Source organism: Tetrao urogallus (assembly GCF_951394365.1).
Source record: "Tetrao urogallus genome assembly, chromosome: 19".
NCBI lineage: Eukaryota > Metazoa > Chordata > Aves > Galliformes > Phasianidae > Tetrao > Tetrao urogallus.
This window is the reverse complement of record NC_136832.1, coordinates 4,744,821-4,770,968: the sequence shown is the minus strand read 5'-3', so window position 1 is coordinate 4,770,968 and position 26,148 is coordinate 4,744,821. Positions and strand designations below refer to the sequence as shown.

Below are 26,148 nucleotides of genomic sequence, written 5' to 3'. Positions count from 1 at the left end.
GCTAAAGAGCTTATGTCTCAGGAAATTGGTAAACTCCTCCTAAGGCAAGAAGCACTTCCAGAGAAGAAAAACATAGCCAGTAGTTTTATTCTTTTGTAGTTTATTCAGAAATATTAGAGCTTTTAAATACAGTTTGGTTTTACTTCTTTGAAGATGGTTTAAGTTTATACTTAACCGTAGAAAAGAATGATGGATATTAAAAGTTCACTGCATGTGCAGAGAGATCTATTTTGTTCTTAGGAGATACATTAAAGAACAACAAAGCCTGTTCACTTGGCCTTTCAACTTAGAGTTTCCATTTTGGCATCATTCTCTTCTCCACTTTGATAAGTGACCAAAGGTGAGCTTCTGCTTTGTCACAGTTTCCAGCCTCCAGAGTAAAGAGGTGATGAACAGCCAGGAGAAGCCCAAAGGAGCTGTGGGTACTCCTGGTCCAGTTGTCAGAAGCAGTGGGGCTTCCATAGGATCAGTGTCAGAGTTGGGAATAGAATTTGGATGTCTCCTCTTTGTCACAATTCAGAGATGCTTTCTCGCTGTCTAATGAGATAATATTAAAGAATTGTCATCTTTGCTGTAAATGAACAGGTGTTTATTGAAGCATAACAAACCAGTCATGTGGTTGTAGAGGCAATGAATAACTATTTCCAATTCTGTTTGTTTTCAGTTCCTTTGGCCCCAAAGCAGAATGAATTCTGTGACCTTGTCCAACCAGGCTCTTTGCCTCGAGACTTCTAACTCTTACAAATACAGCTAGAATAACTGCTCATGCCTTGCTTATCCTTCCTAAAAAATGTTTCTAAATATAATGCTAAATATGCAGATTATAATGTGGAATTGCATCCACAACTCATGCTGATAACCACAGAAAATACAGCATGTCTAGTTGTCAGAGGCACAAAGAAATGTAAGGACAAAATTGGTTCAATTGAACATAAAGCTTATTTTGGGGAATGAAACAATTTTAACAGGCCTCCCCCAGACTTCCTGGTAGGCTCTTATTTGAAAAGTCCTCTCTTTGCATCTTATGCTTTCTTTTCCTGCAAACAAATGAGAGTTTCTGAAATAATTCCTGTTGTTGGTTATTTTGACAGATGAAACGCTGTCTTTCTGTGGAGATCAAACATCTTATATGAGTATTTGCTTAGGAGAGCAAGATAATTTAAACCTACAGATAGACCATCTGTCTCTTGAAGAACTTAAGAAAAAGGTATTGATCTGTTTTAATATTTACTGCTTTTAATGACTTAATTCTGATTCATTTGTAGTTTGTGCGTCTCTCACGGGAAGAAGCATTGTATTTAGGTATGACTTGCTAGTTCTGAAAGGATTTGATGTTCTTATCTGGGTGGTTTGTGATCTACCCTTTATGAGCAGTTTCTACTTGTTACACAACATGAGCTTGAGAGTCAACTGCAAGGTAGGTGAGCTGCTGCAAAGCTTTTCAAATAGTCAGCTGGGTTCAGGTTTCAAACTCAATGCCCTATTTTAGTGATCATGAAGTATGCCGACTCCAAAGAAAAGTTTTTGTATTAAGTATCCTACAATGCACATCTCACCTGCCTTTATTAATCATGAATATGGTAGTGGTGTCTGTAATTTATTCTGTATAGCACACTCCATCACGGGCTTCACAATTTTTTTGACAAATATGGAATGTTAAAAAGGAACCCTGAGGTAGGTTAATATTATCTTCATTCTACATAAGTAGAACTGAAATTCAAAGGAATTAAATTTGCAGACAGTTGTCAAGCAATAGATTAGTATTGGAGTTCAGAAAACTGTTCTAACTCATCATCCTGTGCGTTGATCTCTGAGCAGTGCACCAATTTATGATAAGGAACTGTGCTGAATGCAATTGTTTGAGATTGAACATAAGTGAGGCTTTCCATTTCTCATGGGCAGCTGAATTGTAGGCAAGTGTTCAAAATGTGGGGGGGGGGGGGTAATGGGAAGGAAAGAATCTTGCCTTACACTGAGCAGGTGTAAGTAAAAAAGCCCCAGACTGTCTATCAGTCCCATTCTGAGGAACACTACCTTTATCTCTGAACATATTTCCTCTGGCAAATTCAGGGACAGCATTAGCAAAAGATGTTGATAAACCATTTCTTGCCTGAAAAAAGGTTCTATGACTGAATACTGATCTGCTTTTCGCAAATACAGTAATTGCTCTAATAAAAACATTTCACCACCTTCTGCAAATGCTGCCTTCTTGATGTAACTATGGAAGTCTGTGTCCCTGATGTCTATTCAAGAGCCTTGAATGTGACTGTTCACTCTGATGCAGATTTTATATCTGTGAAATAACTCAGTGGTAGTGTCTTATAGGGTGTTTGAGGTACAAGAACAGATTGCTTCAGAGTGTTACTATTTCTATGTAGTGCTGGCTTCCCTTGCATCAAAAAGGGAATCAAAAATCTTCATAAATCAGCCTGTTGTTGTGAGGTGCTCTTGAGTTTCTTTCTGTTGCTGAATACTGAAGTTTGGTGCTTCATCTTAGCTGGAAACTAGAGTCTTCCAAGTTGAGGTTTCTTGAACACCAACTTACAAACACATTGTCATGTTTTCCTTACGTAGGGAGATTGCCTTATGAGCAGTTACAAAAGCCCAGACATTCCAACTTTGCAGTTTAGATTTACATAGAGATTTATATATTATAATTTGCTTTCATACTAGCATGGATGCTATCAGTTTTGCTTGTTCTTCCTTTGGTCGTTTAGGTTACTGATCTTCTCTTGGTGGTTAAGGACCTGCAGTTAATTAATCAAGAACTTAAGATGAAACAGCTTGGATTCTTCACAACAGATTCTCAAGGGAAGGAAGCAGTGAAGATATTAAACCAGAGTGAGGTAGGTTTTCAGTGTTAAAGCAGTGAATCTGAGTCTCACCTCTAATGTACTTTGTGGAATGGTTTACATAAGTGAGAATGACCATAAAACCTGGGGACTTGAGATCCTTAATTCCTTATAGGAACTTAATGATGGAAATAAATTTAAGAGGTTAACACAAGATCTCACAATCTCAATTCAGCAAGTGTTCAGAGATGTTTTTAGTAGATTTTAAAGAAACGACATGTATGTTAAAACATTTATTGGGTCTGCCATCTGTTGGTTTCCTCATTTAGAAGAGGAAGAAAGAGTTAATTTTGCTTTAAAAGTAAGCAACGTCCTGTCATGATTGTCTCAGTACAGGGCACAAATTCCTTTGGTGTCATCAGAAATCACAAAATATTCTTGGCTTTTCACTTTCAAGACATGCTTTTGTTACCTTTACTTGAAATATATTTTAATCGAAAATATGCTTAAATTACAGAACAGCCTTTAGGAGCATGGTGGATTTTATTAAAATAATACATTTTCAGGTTGTTGTAATGGTTCTGCACTGAAAAGCTTGTGGGCAACCCGTTTCAGAGTGCTTGTGCTTTCTGTGGGTGTCTCCCCTGGTCGTTTGCCGTGCCGTCCTGCAGAGGGTGCTGCACCCCCACTGATGCCATGGCTCAGACCGAAGGAATTGGTGTCGTTATCATGACAGGATATCGTGACCGTGCGTTTGTCTCGGCATGGGTGGAACGTGTGAGGCTGCTTAGGAAGCTGCCTACGTGAAAATAGATGTGGAATGGCAAAGAGCGAAGCCTGTAAAATAAAAGCCCCCAAAATTCTTGTAGCAGACATAGGAATGTAAAATTTGGTAGCATCTGATTGCGTGTCAGTATGATGACAGTTCTGTAGAGCTCAGAAGTTAGAGGAGCTGTGATTAAATGCTTTTAGCTTAAAAGGGACTATTTCATCAGCCTTGGCAATAAAGGGCTATCTCGTTTCCAGGCTAGGGATTGTGACAACGGTGTATTTTGCATGTTAATAACTGTTGTCAGAGAGACCATGTTCTATTTCTTGTGTGTATTTTGGGCAAGGATTTGTTGGCAGGTAGTGCTGAGATGATGCTAAAGAGGAATTGGGACAGGAACAGAAGCATGCACCCTTCTCAGGTTCTTAAAATGAACCCATCTTTCTTTTCCTTCCGAAAGCCAGAGCACAGATCAGATAAATGTGCATCTTGGGGTCTCTGCAGGGCATCTCCCAGGGGCCTGGCAGCCTCCGCTGCTCCATTTCTTGGCCTTGTGTTTGGAAGGGAGTGAGGAGAGCAGAAAAAGGTTGTTTGTGTGCTGTCCTCTGAACATCTGCTTTCTCTGAGAGAAGCAGCCTCAGTGATTTCAGCCTTCAGGGCTCCGGGGATCTTTACAAACCAAGCATATCAGTGGTTCATTTAGGAAAAGGTTTTCAGTCCCCAGGGAAATACTTTAAACAGGCTGCTTATTTTTAGCAGACTTTTTTCTCTGTCCTTAAGCCACTTATTTGCTTCTAATATTTTGTTGAGCATTAGATTATGTTCCTTGGAGCACAGAAAGTTTCCTTTCAGCATCTCAGATGTAGAACCAGGCTTAAACTGCAGCGATTCCTTGTTATGGTGTGCTGCAACCTGTTGGTCTGACATAAGAGTTCTGTTCTGAGCAGCACCGTTTATTTAGTCTGATATTGGCCAGGGAAACTCGTATGCAAGGAAATATTGAGCCAGTAAAGGTAGTTGCATTAGGAGGATAAGTTACATGTGCTAATAAGTTGAATTTTAATACACAAATGTGTAGATTCGGGTCATCAAACCCTACATGGAAAACTGAAATTTAGTCATATTCAGCAAATGTTGTTGGACTTTTGATTTTCTATGACTGCAATGAAAAGCTGTCTTTTTAAATGCATGTTCTTGCTGTCTATCACAGCTCTGCCTATCTTGCTCTGGTTTTCAGATTGCCTTTACTTTGTGTTGTCCTGGAAAACTGAGTTTTAAGTGAAAATACCAAGATAATTGAAGCGTGACTTAGAAGTTAATTTTGAATATAGATTTCTAATAGTAAAAGGCAAATATATTAATAGACTGCACCATCCAGTTACTTAAAACCATTAGAGCTGATTATAGTGCTAGAGATCAGAAGATTAAAAAAAAGCTTTTCTCATTTATTTCCCATATACATTTATGTGCACCTTTTGTGCTCAATTAAAAATAAAAACAACAAACCCACACATGTATTCAATTCCCAGTGCTCATAGGAAGCAAAAATAACACTCCCTGCAGAATCCTGTTTGTCTGCACTTGGATGGACGTGCTGAGAGCCAAGACTTTACAGCATGTGATACCAGGGAAGCAGGTTTTTCTTTTCATGTCCCAAGTTTCAGCTCCACACTTTGTATCCATCAAAACTATAAATATCACATCTCAACCACTAGGCTCCAGTTTCTTTCCTTTCAATTTGTCATCTCAGTCTCTGTACCTATACTCTCAGTTTACTGCTTTTTCTGTGAGCGTGCTCAGGATTCTGCTTCCTCTTGTCTCAAGTTAATTTTTCTGTAGCTCCACATGACTGTTAAACACAGCAGTGCTATGTTATTGGCATAGTGCTTTAAGGGTAAAAAATGGAATCTAATGCAAGTCTGAATCTGCTGTGCCAATGCTATATCCTGCCTGTGGTTTAGACATCCTAGGCACAGCATCGTTGGTATTTACCATCACTCATGTTCCCTATTTTTAATGAGGTTCTAGCAGGAAAGGTCTGAAATAACCATCTTTTTCTATTAGACTGAAAAAAGATGCTATAAACAAAATGATATAAATGTCCAGTCTGGTTGAAATTTTAGCTCAGATTTCTTTAAATGGAGCTGTTTGGATGCCGTCTGCAGTGATACAGAGGCTCTGTGCTGTGCTTCTCCTCTGGTGCTCTGCTGCTCATTCTTCCCAGCTGGGTAGGGTTGGAGCTGCTCTCTGGCTCAGGTCTGCTACAGTTTGGGAACCTTTGTTCCAAAGTGTTGCTAAAATACTAAATTTTTCCAAATTCATACCACAGTGCAGGCAAGAACTCCCCCAGAAAGCACCAGTTTTACTCTGTGAGCTACAGGAATGTAGCCAGGGTTGTAAATGAATTATTTTTCTCTCTTCTGCATTACTACTTAGTTATATATCAGCAAAAAAAGTAAGAGACCAAAGCTTGCTTATGCCGTGCAGCTCCAAGGGCCTCATGGTAGGTAAATTCAATACCATTTGCTGCCAACTGGCAAATTCAGGCTAGACAAAGCAGATGTAACTGTTGTAACTCTTTCTAGAAAGCTGCATGTGCTTTCTTTGACAAGTGTCTGTTTCGTGGGTGCTGGAGAAAAGCCCTAATGGTGCAACAAGGAAAAGTGAATTCTGGCAGTGGGAAAATAAAATAGGCACAGTGAGAACATGACTGAAGATAGGGGACTTTTGTCTGGAGAGCCTAAAAGATGCTCACTTGTTATTGTAATATCTGAGGGAGGAGGGTTAAATAACAATGAAGTAATGTATAAAATAAGGTTTCACTGTAATATGAATAATTCCTGGTTTTTATATTAATTTTCTTTGATCTTGTTGAAGAAATCTAATTTGGTGTTTGTTACTTTGTATTGCAGGCTTTTTTTGTTTCCTTTTAAGACATGTCACTGACTTATTTATGCATGTTTCATATCACAGTATTCTTTTGTGCTACATTTTCACATCATTCCATACTTTGTGTAGTTTCTTGAAATAACAGAAGAGCAGGTGAAGCAGACTGAAGATGGTGACAATGACAGGAAGATGCAGAGCAGTCAGTTTTATGAGAGGGACAGTCAGGTAGGACTGCACTGAATGCACTGTGTTTCTCCTTAAAAAGCCTGTAGTTCAAATGATGTGAGGTTTGTCTGCTGCCATCACTGATGAGAAGTATTTGAGATCCTTCTGGGTTGGAATACTGGATGTCATGGTAACTTGCTAGAGACATTTGTGTACTTGACAAAAGCTTCTGGAATCTGCTGTACTCTGATCATTCCAAAGCATCACGGTATCTTAAAATAATTCAAGTTAAAAGGAACCTCAGAAGATCATAAAGTGTAATTTGCTGGACATTTCTAATAGTTTGAAAATGGTGAGGTGCTAAAATAGGGCACAGAGTGACACATTTGGAGTGGTTGTGCTGAAGCACAGTGACATGCTGTTCTTTGTAATTTCTGTGTTTCTCTATTGACTAGATATGCCTTCATGAACCCATGGATTGTCCTTCTGAGGTGGATAAGCAGGTAAATGTTGTATTGTAGTAATTCTCCTGCCTCTTAAACATTTTAGTGTCTCACTGGTGATGCCTACCCATGAAACTGCATGAAGTGGACCTGGTGTATGTACTCATGTAGTTGATACAAAAGACTCCCATTGACGTAAAGGAATGCTGAATTACTGGAGAGGACCCACGTAGAAACAAAGTCTCCATGCAAGAAGCTGGCAGTTTGTAAAGAGTTTAAGTTGTATCCTGTCCTTGCTGTCAGAGCTTGCACCTGGTGATCTCAGGACAGAATTTGATACTGTAAAGACAAATGATTCAAAGGTAAACTAAAACTAGAAAGCTAGCAGGGATGTGCAGGCAGCATTCCAGAAATTTCATACCTATTCAGAGATGAATACCTTCAGGGAAGTCTACTTACTACTGAACAACTGATCTGTATGAATTAATCATGTGAAATAGATGTTCATTTGTTTTTCAATTAATAACTGGTCAGTGAAATGTCTGTGGATGCTTCTTAATGTAGATAAAGGGCACCAGGAATTAGAAAACCTGATTACAAAAAGATTACAGCCCTTAATTTAATTGAGCATTGCATACCTATCTAATAAGAAAATATTTGCAATTTTTTAACAGATAACTCCATCAGGCTATTCAGAGAGTTTCTGCAAAGATAGACATTATAGGAATCCAAATAAGCCTCAGCTTGAACATGATACAACTGGCAAACACTTTGGCAGAATAGGGATGAGTGAACATGAAACAGAAGAGATGAACTTGCTCACATCTTTTTTAAGAGAAAATAGAACGTCTGTACTTGAATCTACGTAAGTATGAGAGAGATGCACTGCTTTTGACAGTATTTCTATTTGAGAAGAGAATAAAGTAATTTTGCTAAAGTGAATTTAGATAATGGCACTGTCTAATTTACCTGAGAGATTGGCAAGGCGCCTTCAGAGCCATTTTAGTCTATCATGCAATTAAGTAATTAGGAAATATACTATCGGTAGAAATCCTTATGAAAAAACCATTACAAGAAAAAAAAACTCCCCAAAGTTATTGATACATGGAGCTTTACTGTACAGAGGAATGTTTTCAGAGCGGGGACGAGCAGTGCTAAAGGACTCAGATGATAACACATGCTACTGCTTTCTGTTTGTATTTATTTATTTTTTTGTTTTGTTCTCAATGATACTAACATAGCTGAAAACACAGGGCAGTAAATGATGGTGTGCTGAAGGGAGTGAATCCATATTGCTTAGAAGGGGTATGAGTGAGAAATTATGGACGGTGGAAATGGAGTTACAGTGACTGGAGGGTTAATTCTGATTAGACATTGCTGGTACCCTTCGTGGCCTCTGTCTTTTCTGTTTGTGTGCGTGTTATACTACAGTGCAGTCAGTTCCCAGCTGAAATGCAGGAACTGGACAATACCAAACAAGGTGTCTAGAAAAAACACACCTTCATTAGGTTTTTTCCCTCCCATTTTATGCTTAAACCACTTAATCTTCTGGTTGAAAACTCAATTACAGCTTTCCTGGAGATCACTCTCATTTTTCTTTCTTTGTTCTTTCCACAGTGTTATGACTGTATACAGTATTGAATGACTTTTTCTTCCTGTGCCCATCAGTGTTGTGCTTTCAGAGTAATGGCAATGACCTTCCATATACTGAGCACTCAGCAGTGCTGGTAGCAGAATTTCCTGTGGAGTTACACAAGTCAAATCCTATTCTGTGTTCAGCATGCACTGCAGCTGGCTTTACTCAAGCAGTTCTGTGTTTTTACATTGCTGATCAGAACTCTCCAAGAGATCCAATGATCTTAGCTGTCAAAGCACCAGTCAGTGATAAATGAGGGGGTTATTACTCATAGAATATGAACAGATAACATTGTTTTATTTGTTAACTTTACTTAAAAGTCTGCTAGTTATTCCAGCACCGTCATCTTTAGGTCTCTAATGTGTAATTTTTTCTGTATTCAGATATAAATGACCAGACTGGCTGGTGATGAGCCTGTACTTTGGGTAACTTAATTCTCACTAATGACATTAGATGCCAGACAGAGACATAAAGAGCCTAGTTAGTCTGTAGCACTTCAAATGCTAACTATATAAATACAGTTGTTTAAAATGCTAGTTTATATGTTTAGTGGCACAAACTGTTCTTTATTGGACACATGATATCATCTGTAGGATTTGAAGACTTGCTTATGCCTTAAGTGCAGCTTATTTGGCTTCAGTTTCATGTACAGCGTTGTTTTCAAAACTGTTGTCAATGGATGCTGGTGGTCTGTGAGGCAGTGCGGTGGTCTGTAGTGAGCTATTTCTGCAGGCTTTTGGCTGCTTTCTCCTTTTCCAGCTTCCATGTTACATTAGAAAAGCACAAAGGGACCCATTTAAGAAAAAAATCAACCTCTAGAGCCTCCTGTGTATTGGTGGGAGTTTTATTTTTCAAGTATTTAAATCCAAGAGTAAACTCATTTCAAAATACATTCCTGTTTCTTCTATTGCTGTTATGTATACAATTAATTTAGTTACTAGAGGTTTACTAACTGTTCATGGATGAGGAGAGGGCTGGTAGAGCATATATGGTCATGAATAGAAGAAAAGTGTTGATGAGATAATTTGTGTTACAATTCACGCTGTGAAAATGTTTCAAAACCTCTGTTCATTAGTGAGTAATTCATTAGTGCATAAAATAAAGCCTCCCGGGAATTTCAAGTATGTCAAGACGCTGCAAAAGTGTTTCTTAGAAGGTGTTCTTGTTTGCTTAAATAAAAATCAAAATTCATGCCTTTTCCTTCCTCCTTCCTGAGTATAGCAGACAAGAACAAATGAAAACTGTAAATGAACTGTTAGATCATCTGAGCACAACTGAGCAAGAACATTTGAGTGAAGACACAGAGAAAGAGAATGAAGAAGATCTTAGGCAAATGATCATTCAACTAAGAGCTGAACTCAAACATTTCAAGCAAGCCAATAAATTCTTAAAGCAGCAAGCAGAATTAAAATCAACTTTTGATGGGGAAGAGAAGCTTCATGCAGATGCAGCGCCACAGATTAATAAGGATATTGAGTTGCTGAAAGCAGAACTGAAAGATGCAGCTACACAAACAATGACTTTAGAGGAAAATGTCATGAGACTCAAATGTGAAGACAATAAAGGAGCCTCAGAAGGGAGAACAAAATATTCAAGATTAAATGCAGAAGGAGAACTTCAGCAGGAGAACGTGTGTAAGAGCAAACAGCATGAAAGAGGCTTTTTTTCAAGGAGAACAACTGAAGTGAGTTTAAGATTCTCTTTTTAGTACCCGGGGAGTAGATGTACAAAGAGAAAAGTACGTGTCATTTCTAATATCAGATTTTGCTTGTGTGTAATTTTTAAAATTAAAAAGAGAGATGTACACTAAATATATGTAAGGTAATTGTTCTTAATGTTCGGAGCTTTTCATCCTTCAGCATGCCTTAGAACATTAATGGAATTTCATTCCTCACTGGAAGTAGGCACTAGTAAATATTATAGCTGTTGGATAGAGACATAGATTACAGCGTAGTGGCCCGATTCTGTGCTGCCTCATATCTCAGTACAGATGCTCATAAAGCGCAGAACCAGAGTGTTCTGAACCTCTGGTTTATTAAATGTAAGTAGCAAGTGAGATCTAGAAGACTTGTGTAATATCTCAGAGCACACAGGTGAAGCACTAATGGTGGATTTCAACAAACTCAAATCTTTCTTCTGTGCTTTTATGAACATCTTACCATCACGTCTCTCTCTTAGGGATGTCTGAAAGTTTTATAAACTGGGAGGTCAGTTCTTCGTATTTGTTTGGGGAACTAAGAGCACAGAATCTGCTTTGTGCACAGGCTTTGTTTGCTTGTGCCGTTAAAGTTTTCAGGCCTTTTGCAGGCAGGTACTCTGTGATCCCAAACAAAAAGGGGGCAAAGTAATGTCTACTAAAGGGTACCTGCATATTGTTTCATTAGCGAGTGGAGAGGCTGAGGTGAGAACTCTTTGAAGGTCTTGGAAGAGAGGCAAAGAAGAATCTTGTTGTTGATTTTGTGTGCTTCTAATAGAGAATGTTGTAGCACCTGCTGCAAAGAATGTTTTCTGTGACTTTAGTGATCAAGAGGTTGCTGACAGCTGGTGATTTTTGTTCTGGCTTGTTCTCCTTGTTTTCATTTCATTAAAAGAGGGTGCTTGTAAAGCAAGAGGTGTTGTCTGTACTGGTGTAAGCAACTCAGTATGGTTTGGGACTTTAAGATTTTGTCATGCATTGTTGGTCCCTGGAAACCCTATGGAGAATTCTTAGAATTCAAAACCCATGTATGCAGCTGACAAAAACAACATCTTGTTTCACTAATCGTTTTACACGTAATCAAACTCTATCTTTGCTGGCAGAGATTCAGTTACATTCCCAGACTTTCAAGCTTTCCGTCCTGGTTGCAATTTTTCTATCTTTTAAAAAATTAAGTGGGTAGAAAAGATAATGATAACAGGGATGTTCTTAGGGCCATTGTAGGGAAGGTTTAGGTTAGGTGTTAGCAGGGAATTCTTTACTCAGAGGGCAGTGAGGCCCTGGCAGTGCTGCCCAGAGCAGTAGGTGCCCCATCCTTGGTGATGCCCAAGGCCAGGCTGGAGGGGGCCATGGGCAGCCTGAGCTGGGGACAGGATGCAGCAACCAGCCCACAGCTGGGAGTTGGAACTGGGTGATCTTTCAGGTCCCTTTCAACCCAACCCATTTAGTAATTCTGTGACTGTTAGTGTTTTCAGGCTGCTGGGCATTTAGTCAGCTGTGTTTGGCAGGCTGACTGTTTTGCCTCCATCTTTTGGCTGCTCTGACCAAGTCCTTTGGAGGCACAAAGGAACTGGTCTCTCTCTTTTGGGGCTGCCTGGAGCAGCTGGCTTTAGAAACACTTGAAGAGATGAAGGCAGCTGGTAACAAATAGTTAAAGTGCGTTGGTAGGGGGAGGGCTTGGAGATCCCAGCTGGCCTATTAATGCAGATCTACTTGTGATGATTTGTGTGAAAGCACACGTGGTAGCTTTGGTGTCACCTCTCAGGAACGAAGGACAGTCTTTCTGGAGGCAAATGGAGACCTGCCTGCCCCCTGTGAGAAATGCCAAGAGTTCTTTCTGCAACTCTGATCACTGTCACCTCTTTATTTCAAGTTCTTGTCTTTGTTAAATTTTAGCATGCTATTTTGATTCATCATTTGCCAGATGAGTTGCAACCTCAGCACTGGTTAAAATTCTTCCTGTTTGGTCTAATGCAATACACTGGTATATCTGAATGGCTTTTATTTCATATAGCCTGCTGAATTGAACTTAGAGTAATCTGTGCAGTGTGTGTGTATATACAACAGCCCTGACACAGGTGGAAATAATTTGACACTATTAAGAGCATTTTAGTAAAGCTAGAAAAGTTCATCTCAACAGGCTTTATTTTTCAGCTTCCAAATGATATTTGTATTCACGAACGTAGAAAACGAATTGAGGATGTCATTAGGAAAATGGGACTTGCTTTTTATTATTTTAAATTGTGTAAAGACTATAATTGCTAAGAAATGAATGTGGAAAGGTATTTCAGAATACATTGGGTGGTAAAAGAAATTACAGGGCCTGATGATGCTGGTGGAGCAAATGAACAGCAAAAGAATAAACTAAATCTGTTTGAACATGCTATTATTGATTTTTATTACTATTATTACACACAATTCTATAACTTCCATCAACATATAGCATGTTTTTATCCTTCTGGAGATAGTGCTATCTTATGCTCTATGGCTTAACCGAGGCTGCATTTATTTTATGTGGTGTCCTCACAAGGTGAGCAGCTGACATGCTGTGATCTCCACTGAGAAATTGAGTTTCTCCTCCCAACTCCATTGATGGAATGTCAGTTACATTAGGTGATGGAGTCCTGCAAGAGCGATGTATAGAGTGTGTGGGTGATAAAATTGTTCATGTTCATCAGTAATTTCTCTCAGGCGGAGCGCATTTCTTCTGCAGCTGATGCAGAGCTCTGTTCATTTAGTCGAAGGTTAGAAAGGGCTGGGGTGAGGTGTAGGGCCTGGAGGCAGAGGAAGAAAGGAAAATATGTTCAGGAATTTAGGAAAAATTAGAAAGATCTTCAAAGCAAACAAAAAAAAAAAGGTTTTGAGGGAAACAATTGCTTGGCAGTCACATGTGGTACAAATCATTGGAGTGGGTAGTAACAGAAGTCAGTTTGAGTAATAAGCAATTTTCCTAGGACACACAAAAATTTGAGGTTGATGACCTACTGACCAAAATCCTTTGTTTGGGTGAATTTGCTGTCTTACTTCATGGACTGGAAGCCATTCCAGTGGCTGTGGATGCATTAGCAGCACTCACTCAGAAAACTGAACCGGTGGAACAGAGTTTTTTGTTCTCACTGCATATTTGTTTTCCATGCAAGGGTGTTACAGTCTTATTTTCAAAACAATTTCATGTGAAAGCTGACTGATATTGCTGGAAAATCTTTATTTTTCCTGCAATGCTTGTTTTTCTACTTCCCATACTTAACTGTTAACCTATTTTATTCGATGCCTTTTTCAGACTGATGCTGCTCATCTGCTGAGGAAGTCCCGGCTGCCCGTCCTGCTACGATCATCCAGGCCAGTAGGAAATTGGCCTGTGAGCTCCTCTGTGCACAGGCTGCATTCAGCACTCTGGAATCACACTGGAGCACCCTATGAAGGTCTGAAGGCATGTGAGGTTCAAACCAAGCAACTTCAACCACAAGCAAATGGAGAGCTGCTATTGCACGAGTCTGGAACTGCAGACCTGCAAGAAGAGCCTGCACAGGAGAGCACATTAATGACAGGTGAATAAGCAATCGTATTTAAAGAGCAGACATTACAGTGCTGCTTGAAATAGTGGATTCTTTCCTTGTAGAAAGTGAAAACAGGTCACTTTTACACACATCAAATGCTGCTTGAACTTAAGATCTTATTGAGTAGTGAGTTATATGTGTGTAGGTCTTGAGAAGCACTGTTGTTTTTTTTCTTTTAGTGGAATTTTTGCTGCTAGAATGTAAAACAGCTTTATATGGAATAGAAAGTACATTGCATGTATGGCATGAAGTGCAGAATAAATGGCAGTTTTGCAGGGTGCCCACATGTGCACACACACATGTCAGTGTTCAGGTAAACGAACACTTTCTTGCGTGGGCTTCCAAGTCTAATGAAAACTGTAACAGAGACAGGAGAATACAAAAATACTGTATTTGTTTATGCTGTGTAGATATATTTTTCCCAATATTCCACTGATCAGTCAAGTCAGCCGTGTCAGTTTCCAGCGTGGCTGGGTTAATTTAAACTCACTTGTTGACAAAGTGTCTGCATCAGCAAAGTATGACAGATTTGTAAGGCAGAGAACAATGGGTACTATATAAAGATTTGGAGTGGTAAAGGAGAAATGCATTTAGTAAGGTTGGAACTGGGTAGAGATGTAAAGGACAACTGGGGGACAGAGAAGACATAAATGTAGGAAATAAGATTAAATCAAGTTCCAAGTGAACTGCTGTCAAAAGCAGAAGATGAGAGGCTTTGCATTAAGGATAACATTGTGGAATGGGTCAGATATGGCATGACTTAATTGTTAATGCTGAAGTTGATAAGACTGTAGCATTTAATTTTGATAGATGCAAATTCTATGGAGAATTCTGAGAGGGAAAGTGCTTTTGGACTGGTCCTGAAATGAATACTGCAGTGCTGAGATTTCCTTTCCATTCCTGTAGAGGGATTCTTTACCCTGTAGAGGGTAATGGTTGTACTACAGACTAATTCTGAGACTGGATGCAATGGAATATTGCAGAGGAGCAGCAGACACACCTCTTAGCCTTTCTCTGGGTTTCACATGAGACATCTGAAAATGCACTAAAAATTGATTAGCAGTTATATTACAAATGGGAATTGCAAATCTTTGTTTTTATTCATTGTTAAGATGCTTTGGACATTCTTCAGTAGTTATTCTTGTAATTCAGTCAAGTGCTTTAAGAAATGTGAAAACTGTTGCATGCCACCAATAATATTTGTATCAGGTTTTCAGGAGTCGTTCCTTTCATGATTTTCCAGTTCTGACTTGTGAGATCAGGTTTGGGTTTGTGGGTGTGTGTTTTTTTTTTCATTCACTTACTGCCTTCTGTTCCCTGCTCTGCTGCTCTCCAGGTGACTCATTCAGCAAAGCAGGCAGCACTGGGCCCCAGGTTGAATCACAGGATGCCGATACAGGGGGCAAGAAGGAATATGTGATGTACAGAAATCAGCAGAACTGTCAAGGTAGAGCATTTATAAGGGATAACAAAAAAAAAAAGAAACTATTTTCTGCTAAGTTTTGCAATATTGTAACTTGCTGCAGGTAGCTGTCTCCTTTGTCATTGTTTGTGAGTTCTAAATCTTGCTTACTTGGCTAGTATGGATGAATTGCTCTAAGAATTCAAGTTAGTCTTTTAAGGGTTGTTTTCAGAAGGGTCACAGGAATTCATAATCTGGATACCAGTAAAAACAGTGAGTTGTGTGCCTAACCCTGATCTCTGCTGTTAATGTCCTTGCTTCTGAACACTGTTCTGTATTAAATATATATTTTTTTATATACTTATGCTTCTGCATCTACTTAAAAACTATTGGAATGAAGCAGTCGAATGACAGAATTTTGCTTATCTGAATTATTTGAAGGCATTCAACTAGGTTGAAACCTAATGAAACCATTTAATGAAAATGTAAATAGGCTTATTACTGTGTATCAGTCATTTATGGAGGGGCTTGAATAACGAAGTTAACCTGTTGTTCACAAGATAGAGGATATAGTCAATTTTGATCACATCACTTTTTTTATTCATAAGAGTCCTTGAAGCCTGTCAGTCTGCAGGCTCGTGCTCTGTGTGCATGGACACACGTACACACATAGGGCATTTTAGTTCTTAATGGACAGTGTTTCATTGAAAGCTATAGGCCATATTCTAACCAGAAACATTTACTCCCCAAGTCAGGCTTACAGAGTTTCAGTTCATGTGGTACTTCAGTCCACAGCCCTTCTGCATCTCTTTCAACAGAAATAAACTACCAAGTCAAAGGGTTGTGCCTTTCAGGTAGAGGAGGAGGAAGAGAAGCGAATGAACTTAATGTTGCACCTCTTATTCACTGTGTCTTCTTGAATTCATACCTGAATGCTTTCTGAGAAGCATTTCGGTCCTGTGATTCTTTTGCCTTTGGAATGATGTAAATGCTGTTCAGCAATCTGTGTGTTGCAGAGAATATCACCTACCCTTAATTTCAAATATGTTGATATTCCAGTAATCTAGCTTCCTTTTCCCCCCCCCCCCCTCTTTTTAGGTTATTTTGTTCTTATTATCTCATCCTTCTGCTTGACCTAAGACTTCACATACAGCTGTCCCCTCAAACATACTATCCTGAGTCAGATTTCGGGCATTCACATTCATTCTCCATGAAAAGGGATTTGAAACTCTTCAGACTTACTCAACATCAGTGAATGACTCCCAGAAGGGAGTTTCTAAGTAGTTAAGATCTTTTGCAGAATTAATAGAAGGGGAGACTTTAATTTATTGGTAACCAGAAAATACCATTTTCTTTGATACTTACAGCCCTCAGCACACGCAGAACTATTAACACAGAGCATATGTAGCAATATATATAACTTTTATTGCTTTGAGTCTGCGTTGATTTCATTACTTAGAGTGGCAAAGGCAACCAAGAGATGTGCTGTGAATGCCAAATCAGTGCTGGTAAAACCTTTAGCAGTGAACGTTTTAATGAATTTTGTTTTGAGCACATTTTAAAAAAGATGTTATTAAAGACTCTTCTTTCAAATTTTACTGTTTTGTTAATAGTCTTTTTAAAATTCCACCAACTTTTTGCTCCAAATGGTTTTACGTAGATTTTGAAGTGAGAAGAAAAAGAATATATAATTAGAAGTTTTAGAAAGACACTTTTAAGGTCACGCAGTCAGCTTTTAAACCTCACTGCCTTATGTCTGAAGCTATCATCCCTTTGGCTGGAAAGAAGTGGGCATCGTCAGTGTCTCTGATTCAGGAGTGAATGTACCAAAAGTATTCTTCAGTCGTTTGGGAAAAGAAAGTGGATTTATTTTCAGTACTGGTTATTTGACAGCTGATAAGGAGTTTGCAGTATTTGATGTTCAAGTTGAATTAATGGGCAAATCACAGAAAGGGGTGAAAGGGCCAAAACAAGTGTGGTGCAGTTCGTAATTATTCTGCATTTTTATTCAGTCATTATAGAAGTAAATGAATTCGTTCTAGTGCTGTTAAGAACAGAATGTTAGATAAATAAATATTAATATTCACACACGAGCCTCCTGTTTTTCAGAAATGGAAAATCATCATGACATTAGCGATGTGAATATCCAGCATTCATTAAAAGAAACAAATGAAGAGCTTTATTCAGTGGAACATGAGGACACTGACTCAGCCACAGCACATTCAGGTTCCAATTGTCTTCGTTCTCTCAAATCGAGTGTAACAAGCACAGATGCACTTGATGACTGTGAAGTCGTAGATGATACAGAAGAACTGAAACAAAGAATTAAGAGTATGCAGTCTGAACTTGAAAAGTACCAAATGTTCGTATTTCATTTACAGACCTCTGACCAGCTTTTATTGAGTGGTATTTCCAGGGCAGTGCTGAGTGATGCAGCTTTGCCTGGGGAAGGACGTTTTGTACAAGATACAGCTATGCAGGAAATCAAACCATTTCCTGGTTTACATCAGCTGAAGGATTGTGAGATTCACACCGAAAATAGGAATTCACGGTCTTCAAAAGCACAAACCTTGTGGCCAGCACAAAACTTTAAGGAAATACTCTCAGCTAATGAGACAGACCTCAAAAAAGAGCTGGTTGCAGATATGCATCCTGATGACGTGTACAGCCTTCAAAACAAACTGAGAGACACATCACCATCCAAGTGAGTAAAGTTGTTACTGGTTCAGGTTCCTTTTTCTAAACAGCACTACCAAGTGATAGATTTTATTCACATACAACTGTGTTGCACTAAATGATGAATTTTACTAATATAATATAAAAGAACTGAAGCATTTAATTAAGAGATGTTTTGAAATACAAATTACTATATTTCTTAGTGCAGAACCACTGAAAAGCTCGTACTGCCTGCAGTAGGGATGCTATGGATCTCTTTCCACACCTCAGGCCCACAGCTCTGCAGTGAAATATCCTCTCCTGAGCAAACTCAAATATCCTTGGTTACTCTATGAGTTGGGATGACCTTACATCACTCAGAGGTTGTTTCTGTCAGTTGACATGCATAAGGAAATGGAAGGTCCCACTAAGCTACAAATATTTCCCTGGGAAGCTGGCTGACATGTTTATACAAACCCTCTGTTTGTGTGACCACGCTTTATGTGTAAAATAAGAATTTGAGACTAGTTATAATTTGTTCTGCAGTTGTGTGCTGTAGTGCCTTCTTTGAAGGATGTAGAAGTATATATATGTTGAAATTAATGAATGAAATTTTATGGCATAAACTTGTAAGCTAGAAAATCATTTATGGGAGGCTGGGAAGTATCAGTCCTATTTTTCATATGGAAGGACTAGGGGCAGCATCTCTGATAGCATATATAGAAATCACAGACATAAAATGTGGGCTCATAAGATCCAACCTTTTTTTTTCCCTGACTGTAGTGTCATTAATTTCTTGAGGGCTGATTGAATAACAGGAAGCATTACAAGGAAAGGTATTCTTCCTGTTGGCTTTCTTTGGAATGCTTGGGTAGAGATATTTGGAGACAGCGAGCAACCAGCAACATGGACAATTGTTTGTCTTCTAGTATTACTGTCATAAAATACAGTCTTACTACATAGCATGTATAAATTTACATTCCTTGAAAGTACACCTCTTTCATATTACAAAGGGAGATGTAACTGTGTGAATTAAGGAATGGGAAGGTACGGAGCTCTGTGAGGTTTTTATGGCCACTGTGTAGAACAACGACGCGAGTCACAAATGACAGACCCCAAAATGAATTATGTGTCTCTCCCTATACAAATGACAATAAAAATGCCATAACAACCCACACCATCATAAATTTTGTTTATGCCCTCTATTCTTTGACTCCCTGCGTTTTTTCAGATCCGCTGATGTTTGATTCCATAAAAGGGAGTGCATCTGTGCTACAGATAGCTGCAATATAAAGGAGATGTCTGCATTCACAAGTGCAGAATAAATTCAACTGTTCTAAACTGATATGTAGACCCCTAGCTTGTGGAGAAGAGTTTGAACACTGCAGTGGTTGCCATGGTCATGTCTTTGGTAATAAGCATGCAGAGATGTGCAGAATTCATCAAGCTGGATGAAAGTCAAATGTGCTCCTGGTGGCCAGTATAGAAAGTTTGCATGCTGAGTAAAAAACAATAATAATAACAGGAAAAAATAAGTGTATTCTTTAACATTCTCTTAGTGTATTCTGCCTTATTTATTTTGGCACCTTCGATGCAATCTGTGTTACTTTCAGGCAGACAAACCAGTTCATTGTAGTTTCTGCACATCTTAAAAATGAAGCAGTTAAGTGAGGGACAATAACCACCAGTTATGCCCACAGATACAAAACTCAGCACTTAGAGACAAAGCGTTTGTCATTGTGGCCATAAAAGCATTTTAAAAGAAAATCGAGTCCCATAAAATTATAGCTTAGAAATATAAATTTAATTCACTTTTTATTTATATTTAAATGTTATTTACGGTCAGAAAATTACTTTCAAAGATAATTTCATTTCCTCAGATATGATTCATTAGTTCGTTCACAAGCTCAAGAGCTTTCCATTCAACACCACCAAATTAAAGAGATCCGCTGTGGCTGTGTCACTTACCATCAGCATCTGACGAGCCTTATTAAGGCTTTTGAGGAACTGCTTCAAGCCAGCGATGTGGATTATTACGTTGCTGAAGGCTTCCGTGAGCAGCTGAATCAAAGTGTGCTGCTGTTTGAAAAGCTGGAAAGGAAACTCCTGTATGGTAAGTAGCAAAGCTTTGTGCTTGTTTGAAATGTGTTCGTGTAGAGTTTTGTGTCTGTGGAAATGGAAACCTTGCTTTCTCATGGTTGCTTTTGGATGTGTTATGCGATGGACTGGCTTGGAAGATCCAAAAAGACTGGGCTTTACCTTTGCAGTTGCCCTCTGTATTGGTACCTTCCATTTTGAGTTGTCTTAGAGGATTTTACACTGCTCAAAACCCAGTGGTTATGGTTTATTAAAGTTTTAATTTCAGTCCTATGATTGCAAATGGTGCTGTTTGTGACCCAGCTGGTAGAGCTTCTGCAGATGTCAGCTGCAAAACGGACATCTTCAGCCAAGCACTTGAATTGCCCTAAAAAAAGGGACCCAGACCCCCTGTGTCTTTCTGACATTGCTTCTGGAAGATCCCTTTGGAAACGTTCAGTTCCCAGCCCTGCAATGATCTGTATTCTGTCTTTCTTTAAAGATAGTTGCAGCATTTTGCTGTTTGTGATGGCTCATGGAAGGGAGCTGTATATGAGAAAAAGGCATTAACGGGCAGGGTGTCATAGCAGTGTAATAAGAGATTGAGTGTCTTCAGTGATTTTGGTGGCAACAGAGATTCCTTGCATTAAAAATAAGAAGAGTGTGCAGTGAATAAACATTAAATGTCTTAAAAAAAAACAAAAAACAAAAAAAAACAAAAAAAAACCAAAAAAAACCACCGAGCCAACAGATGGTATCCTATATACTATGAAAAGCCACTGACAACTGAGACAATTCAATGTATCTAACACAATGCTATTGCACTGAATCACACTGTAAAATAAAATGATGTTTGTAGGGTGATAAAGAACATCCAGCTTACTAGGAACTGACTGTAAAGAAGGTGCATAAACAGCCGTCTGTCTCTGCATTTCCATCCTCACCTTCAGTTCACTCCCCTGAAATCTGAGCTGTGCAACTCTTGCCTGCCACTTTTGCTTAATTGCACAAAAATTTTGCATTGTGCTGAGCCAAGGTGACATGACACAATTCTTATTTCCTAATTCAAATTAGTGTCTGAGCCCAGGTCTGTAGCACTGAGTTGTGTGTGTGCTTACACACTGTGCCACTGAGAGTACCGCAGGCAGAGCCCTGTGTGTGCTCCTTTATTAAGGACAGCTTGTTAGCTTGGCTCCAGATGGCCAACATCCAAGTGAGCTGGAATGGTTCTTGTGTAATTTTTATTGAAGTAGCAGTGGCAGTAGTAGTGCCCCTAATCCTTTTGTCATGTAGCAGGATATTTCATCTCTGTCTGCTAACTAAAACACTAAAATCTGTGTAAAATCTGGCACATATGTTGCTCAGTCCTTCCTTGGTCATTTTTTTGAACTCAAAGAAACTTTTGTTGCTGTGTTCTAAGTAGTTTTTCTCATGTACATATTTGACATGAATGCACAGCGTGTTGAGAATCCACTGGCTTCTCTAAATTCTCATTAATTTACCATTCTGTGTTTGAATTGCTTGAAATGGAGGGGAAGCAAAAATTATTCTCAGTCTCTCTCTTTAATCAGATGCTTTTGCTTTGCAGGAGAGTCAGTAGGTGCAGAAGTTACCATACTTTATGAATTAGCTCAAAGGTAAGAGTGCAACTCAGTGTTATTTAAGTGTATTGTTGTTTGACAAATTGGTAAGGATGCTCCATGTTTTGCAGCCCAACCTTACTGTCTTACTTTTTGGAGGGGACTTTTTTGATGCTGCCTGTTTCAGTAATATACATTTTGTTAGTAAAATATTCACAGAAAACAAGCTTAGTTTTTTTTTTCTCTACTCAGCAAATCATGGAATCATTTGGAAGGGATCATTAAAGGTCCACCTTCCTGCATTGAGCAGAGACATCTGCATCTTGGTCAGGGTGCTCAGAGCCTGGTCTGGCCTCACCTTGAATGTCTCCAGGGACAGGGCATCCACCACCAACCTCTGCCAGTGTTTCACCAATGCATGGTTTAATTACTGAAGCAAAACATTGCGTTACCAGGTTTTCCCTTTCACAAAGAAACAAAATGTTCGCTGTTGTGCTGTAAGACACCACTGTGTGTATTTAGGTATTATCCTAATTGCAGCTGCTAGAAAGGGTAGCTTTTCTGGTTGTGTGATCTTGGTGCACCAGTATACAGTTCTGTTGTACTTCATTGTCAAAACACCATTCTGCTGAAGAAAGCAGCATAAGGGTGAAGGTGAAGAGAGCAGGTGTTGGCTGCATATGTTGGGTTTCTTGCCAGCCTGGGGTTCTTTTGTGCTACAGAAGTGCTCAGCTTCCTATTGAAGGCAGTTTGAGGTCCCCTTAGCACAGAGGTGTCCCCTTAGCGCTGTGAACACTGAGCTTCAGATTCATTGGTTGTTCCTGCTGACTTCAGTGAGGTTTGGATTTCAATCTTGATACATGCAGCTAACATAGTGCTCTGTAATGTTTAGTCACCTAAAATCACTTGCTTTACCTTTGTCCTGTAAACATGATGCCATGCTCTCTTTCCTGCTCCCAAAATAATAGAATAACTCTTATCTTTTAAAACATGTTGCCTGTCTCAAAAGGGAAAATGAGAAGAATGCCACGATGTATGAGGAGCTTAAGGATGAATCACCTGTACCATCTGCTCTTCATAGCCTGTCTGATTTTGATTTGTCAGAGAAGTCATCTCTTGGATCACCAGAGCCCAGACATGACCTAGGAGAAGGACAGCATGCCACACTGGCACTTCTGCCAAGCAAATTTCCCCCAGGTAATAATCTTCCCAACGAAGATATTGGGGAAACTGCGATAAATAAGACACGAGGGAACTAATTAAGAAATAATGAAGAATGTTTGTCTGCTTCAGCTTTCCAGTATCTTGCATAATCATTGCAATTTCAGTAATAAGGCATACAGAGATGACAACGATTTGAACTACCTCCTGTTTGAAACAAAATTAACTACGATATTTTGTCTTTGTTGTTTTAGACTATCATCTTTTACGGTACTCCAGACGGTCTTTAAATAGACAAGTTATGAGGGAAAATAGACAATTGTCAAGAGATTATTGCACTGAAAAAGAAAGATTTTCTAATTTTATAAAAGCCAGTGTTGTGTTTCCTTGAGAATTGTAAGTGCTGCATAATTAATAAGCGGTGTCATGTTTGACCTGGATAGTTTCACTAAGCACGAGCGGTGCTGGCAGCAGTTTGTTACAGGCAGCAATGAAAATTTAATAGCTGGGATAGCACGTCGTGTGCAGGAGAAAAATATTGCAGAGTAAACCAGGAGTGTATGACATGGATAAACTGGCAAATAAGATAGTGACAGCTAAAACAGATAAGTTCCTGGGTAACGCTGAAACCTACAGCCAGTGGAAGAAGAATTGTAGAATGGCAAAGCAAGAAGGAACAGGTATGGTAATGAAACTTGATAGAGCAGATTTATTTATTAAGGTATGCATTGTGTGAGCCAAAGTCAAATTTATATCTGAGTTACTCCAGTAGGCTTCCTATTGTTATAAGGAAGAATGTGTACTCTTAGTGTGTTTAGTCTGAATGTTTGGCTGTATTGCAGAGCTTTGGATTCATGTCTGAATGTAGGCAATGTTCTAACTAGATGTTATTTCCATCTGCTACAGTTTTTTTAGGAAGATGATGTTTAAAAAGCCTGAAAACTGGACCATTGTTAACATTTAGAGTAGTTCTCAGGACATGTGTGGTTTGGGCCCAAATGGAGAAATGCCTGTTGTGGAGACAGTTACTTAGTGTGTAACATTTTGAATGGTTCTGTGTCGTAACACACATTAGATTTGACAGGAGTGCTCAGTGGAGAGGGATACAGTCATTTACTCTAAATAAGAAGTGGTCCAAATAAGAAGAATTTCTTGTAAATAAGAAGTGATCTCTTGGTTCATGCAGAGTTATTAATGGAGTATCTGAATGAAATTCGAATCCTGAGGCAGCGTTTAGAATACTCCATAAAAAACAATGAGAGACTGAGGAAGCAGCTTGAGAGGCAAGTGAGAGACAAAGAGCTAGATCAAGGTAAGAATTTATCTGCTGATAACTTAAATCCACCTCTTCTGCCTGAAGCCTGAGGGAACAAATGCCTAATCCTAACCTTAACTCCATTCATTGAAGCAATACAGATGCACAGAGCTTCTGTGGGATGCAGACACACCACAGTTCCAAGTGTTACTAAGAGAACAGGACCGAAGTGCTACCAGGTTGTTTCAAGCCATTTGATGTTACTGTGGTTGAATTTCACCCAGAAAATTGAATGACCTTCTAGTTCTGTTATCAGAGAACAGCCCGCTTCCTTTTGCCTTTAGGACATCATTATTGTTATAATGGTCTTGGATGTTAGGATGTCACCCTCTTAATCCTCTGCCACGTCCAGCCGGGGGCAGTTGCAGGTGAGGAAGCCAATTTTAACAACATAATTTCAATTGGGCCCAAGCCCAGTATGAAAAGAGGAGGGTATTTGCTCTAAATTACATTGCTGCTATTGATATGAAGGAGGAATGCTTGCTGTGGAATTAGCTCTCATACCTCTCCTCCCTGTGTACTCAGGGTGGTCAGTGCTCCATGTACAGCACAGTGCCTTCTGTGCAGCTCTCTGACTGCCTCTGAAGCCAGGTTTGTGTACATAAAGGACAAATAGCCACAGTAGAGCACAGAGCCTGGGCCTTGTTGTTCAACCTGTCATTTGAAGTGATTACTATGATAAATGTGTTCTACACAAAATGACATTGTGAGTTTTTAATGAGAAGTACCTGTCAAACCGATGGAAATTTTAACATAGAGTGGGTTTTCATTCCAAACTCTAATATAAAGCAGTGGATGAAAAAGACTAAAAATAAACATGCAAATTCAGAATTACTGTGCTCTCTCTTGGTAGTATTCGGCACCTCTGAAAACTCAGCTCAGTGGTGCATTTAAAACTTGTCATGAGATGGTGGCCAGGCTCCCACTCAGGACCATTTCCTAGCACCTTTCAAGCACACAGCACCAGACATACCTTCCTACATTTTGCTCTTTTCTTGTTCTCCTTCCCAAGTTTTTCCCTATGGGACAATTGATTAATATGTAATATTACTCAGAGTGGAAGCAGGCAATGAATACATCTGTGCTCTTCTCTAAACTCAGTTTCACTAATATTGACATTAGATTCATTACGTTTTACATCATCCCCGTGATCCGTTTCTGTTGTTGTTTAAATGGATACTGGCTACAAATGGCAGTGTGCTTTCAGGAATAATTTACGCTGCTGGAATGGTGTATAAAAAAAGCATCCATTTCATACATGAAGTATTTACAGTGCTGGAAAAGCACACCGTTCTCTTGAAATAACCACACTGAAACACTTCCAGCTCTGTTATGGCTTCATAAAGATTCTGGCAAGGGCATCCATTAATGCAGTGAAAGTATATTTTCTTTATAAACTGTCTTATGCTTTCTGTCTGTCTTCTTGTTGCCTTGGTGCACCTAGCAATGCATGGAGGAAAATCTTCAAAAAGAAAAGAAAAAACAACTGTGTGTTACAGCTGTTCCTTTTTGTTATGGTGTTCTTTCTGCTCTTCCTTATTCTCTCAGTTCTGAAGATCTCTTTCATGTTCTCAGATATCTTCTCTTCGAGTAATGATGCTACTTATTTTCATAATAGATGGGTTTTGTTCGTGGGGTTTTGTTATTTTATGTTCTAACTTTCAGTGTAAAAACAAGTTCCCAAGTGGAGCTGAAGGGGATTTTAGCTTTGAGTCATAATCTTCAAAGCAGTTTTTTCAGTTTTAACTTAATATCCTTACTCTGTTTTCTTTTAAAAATCGAAACCAAGTTGTAACAGAACTTAATTGCTGATGAGAGCCTCTTAAATTTGTTTGATATTGAGTTATGTGTTCAAAGAAATTTAACACACAGAATTTTTCTTGACTATTTGGTAGATATTGCATCTATGTATGCACACACACCTGCCCGCTTTTTTTGCCACACTATTTTTAATAAGTTGATTTTCAAAGCATTTGAGTGCCTCTGGGCTTCCACCATTCTATAAGTGATAC

At 39.0% G+C, this 26,148-nt stretch overlaps 1 protein-coding gene across 1 annotated transcript in view; it reads left to right on the top strand.

Annotated features, from left to right (window-relative positions):
- The window catches only part of CDK5RAP2 (CDK5 regulatory subunit associated protein 2), a gene marked incomplete at its 3' end in the record, with an annotated part of 72,142 nt that overhangs the window by 32,315 nt on the left and 13,679 nt on the right, over positions 1 to 26,148 (top strand). Inside the window, 13 exon segments of the mRNA XM_079544840.1 lie at positions 1,092 to 1,207; positions 2,718 to 2,846; positions 6,580 to 6,675; positions 7,071 to 7,118; positions 7,733 to 7,923; positions 9,916 to 10,378; positions 13,671 to 13,938; positions 15,284 to 15,394; positions 17,459 to 18,053; positions 19,885 to 20,117; positions 21,669 to 21,717; positions 22,670 to 22,857; positions 24,008 to 24,133. Coding sequence (XP_079400966.1) covers positions 1,092 to 1,207; positions 2,718 to 2,846; positions 6,580 to 6,675; positions 7,071 to 7,118; positions 7,733 to 7,923; positions 9,916 to 10,378; positions 13,671 to 13,938; positions 15,284 to 15,394; positions 17,459 to 18,053; positions 19,885 to 20,117; positions 21,669 to 21,717; positions 22,670 to 22,857; positions 24,008 to 24,133 — 2,613 coding nt within the window.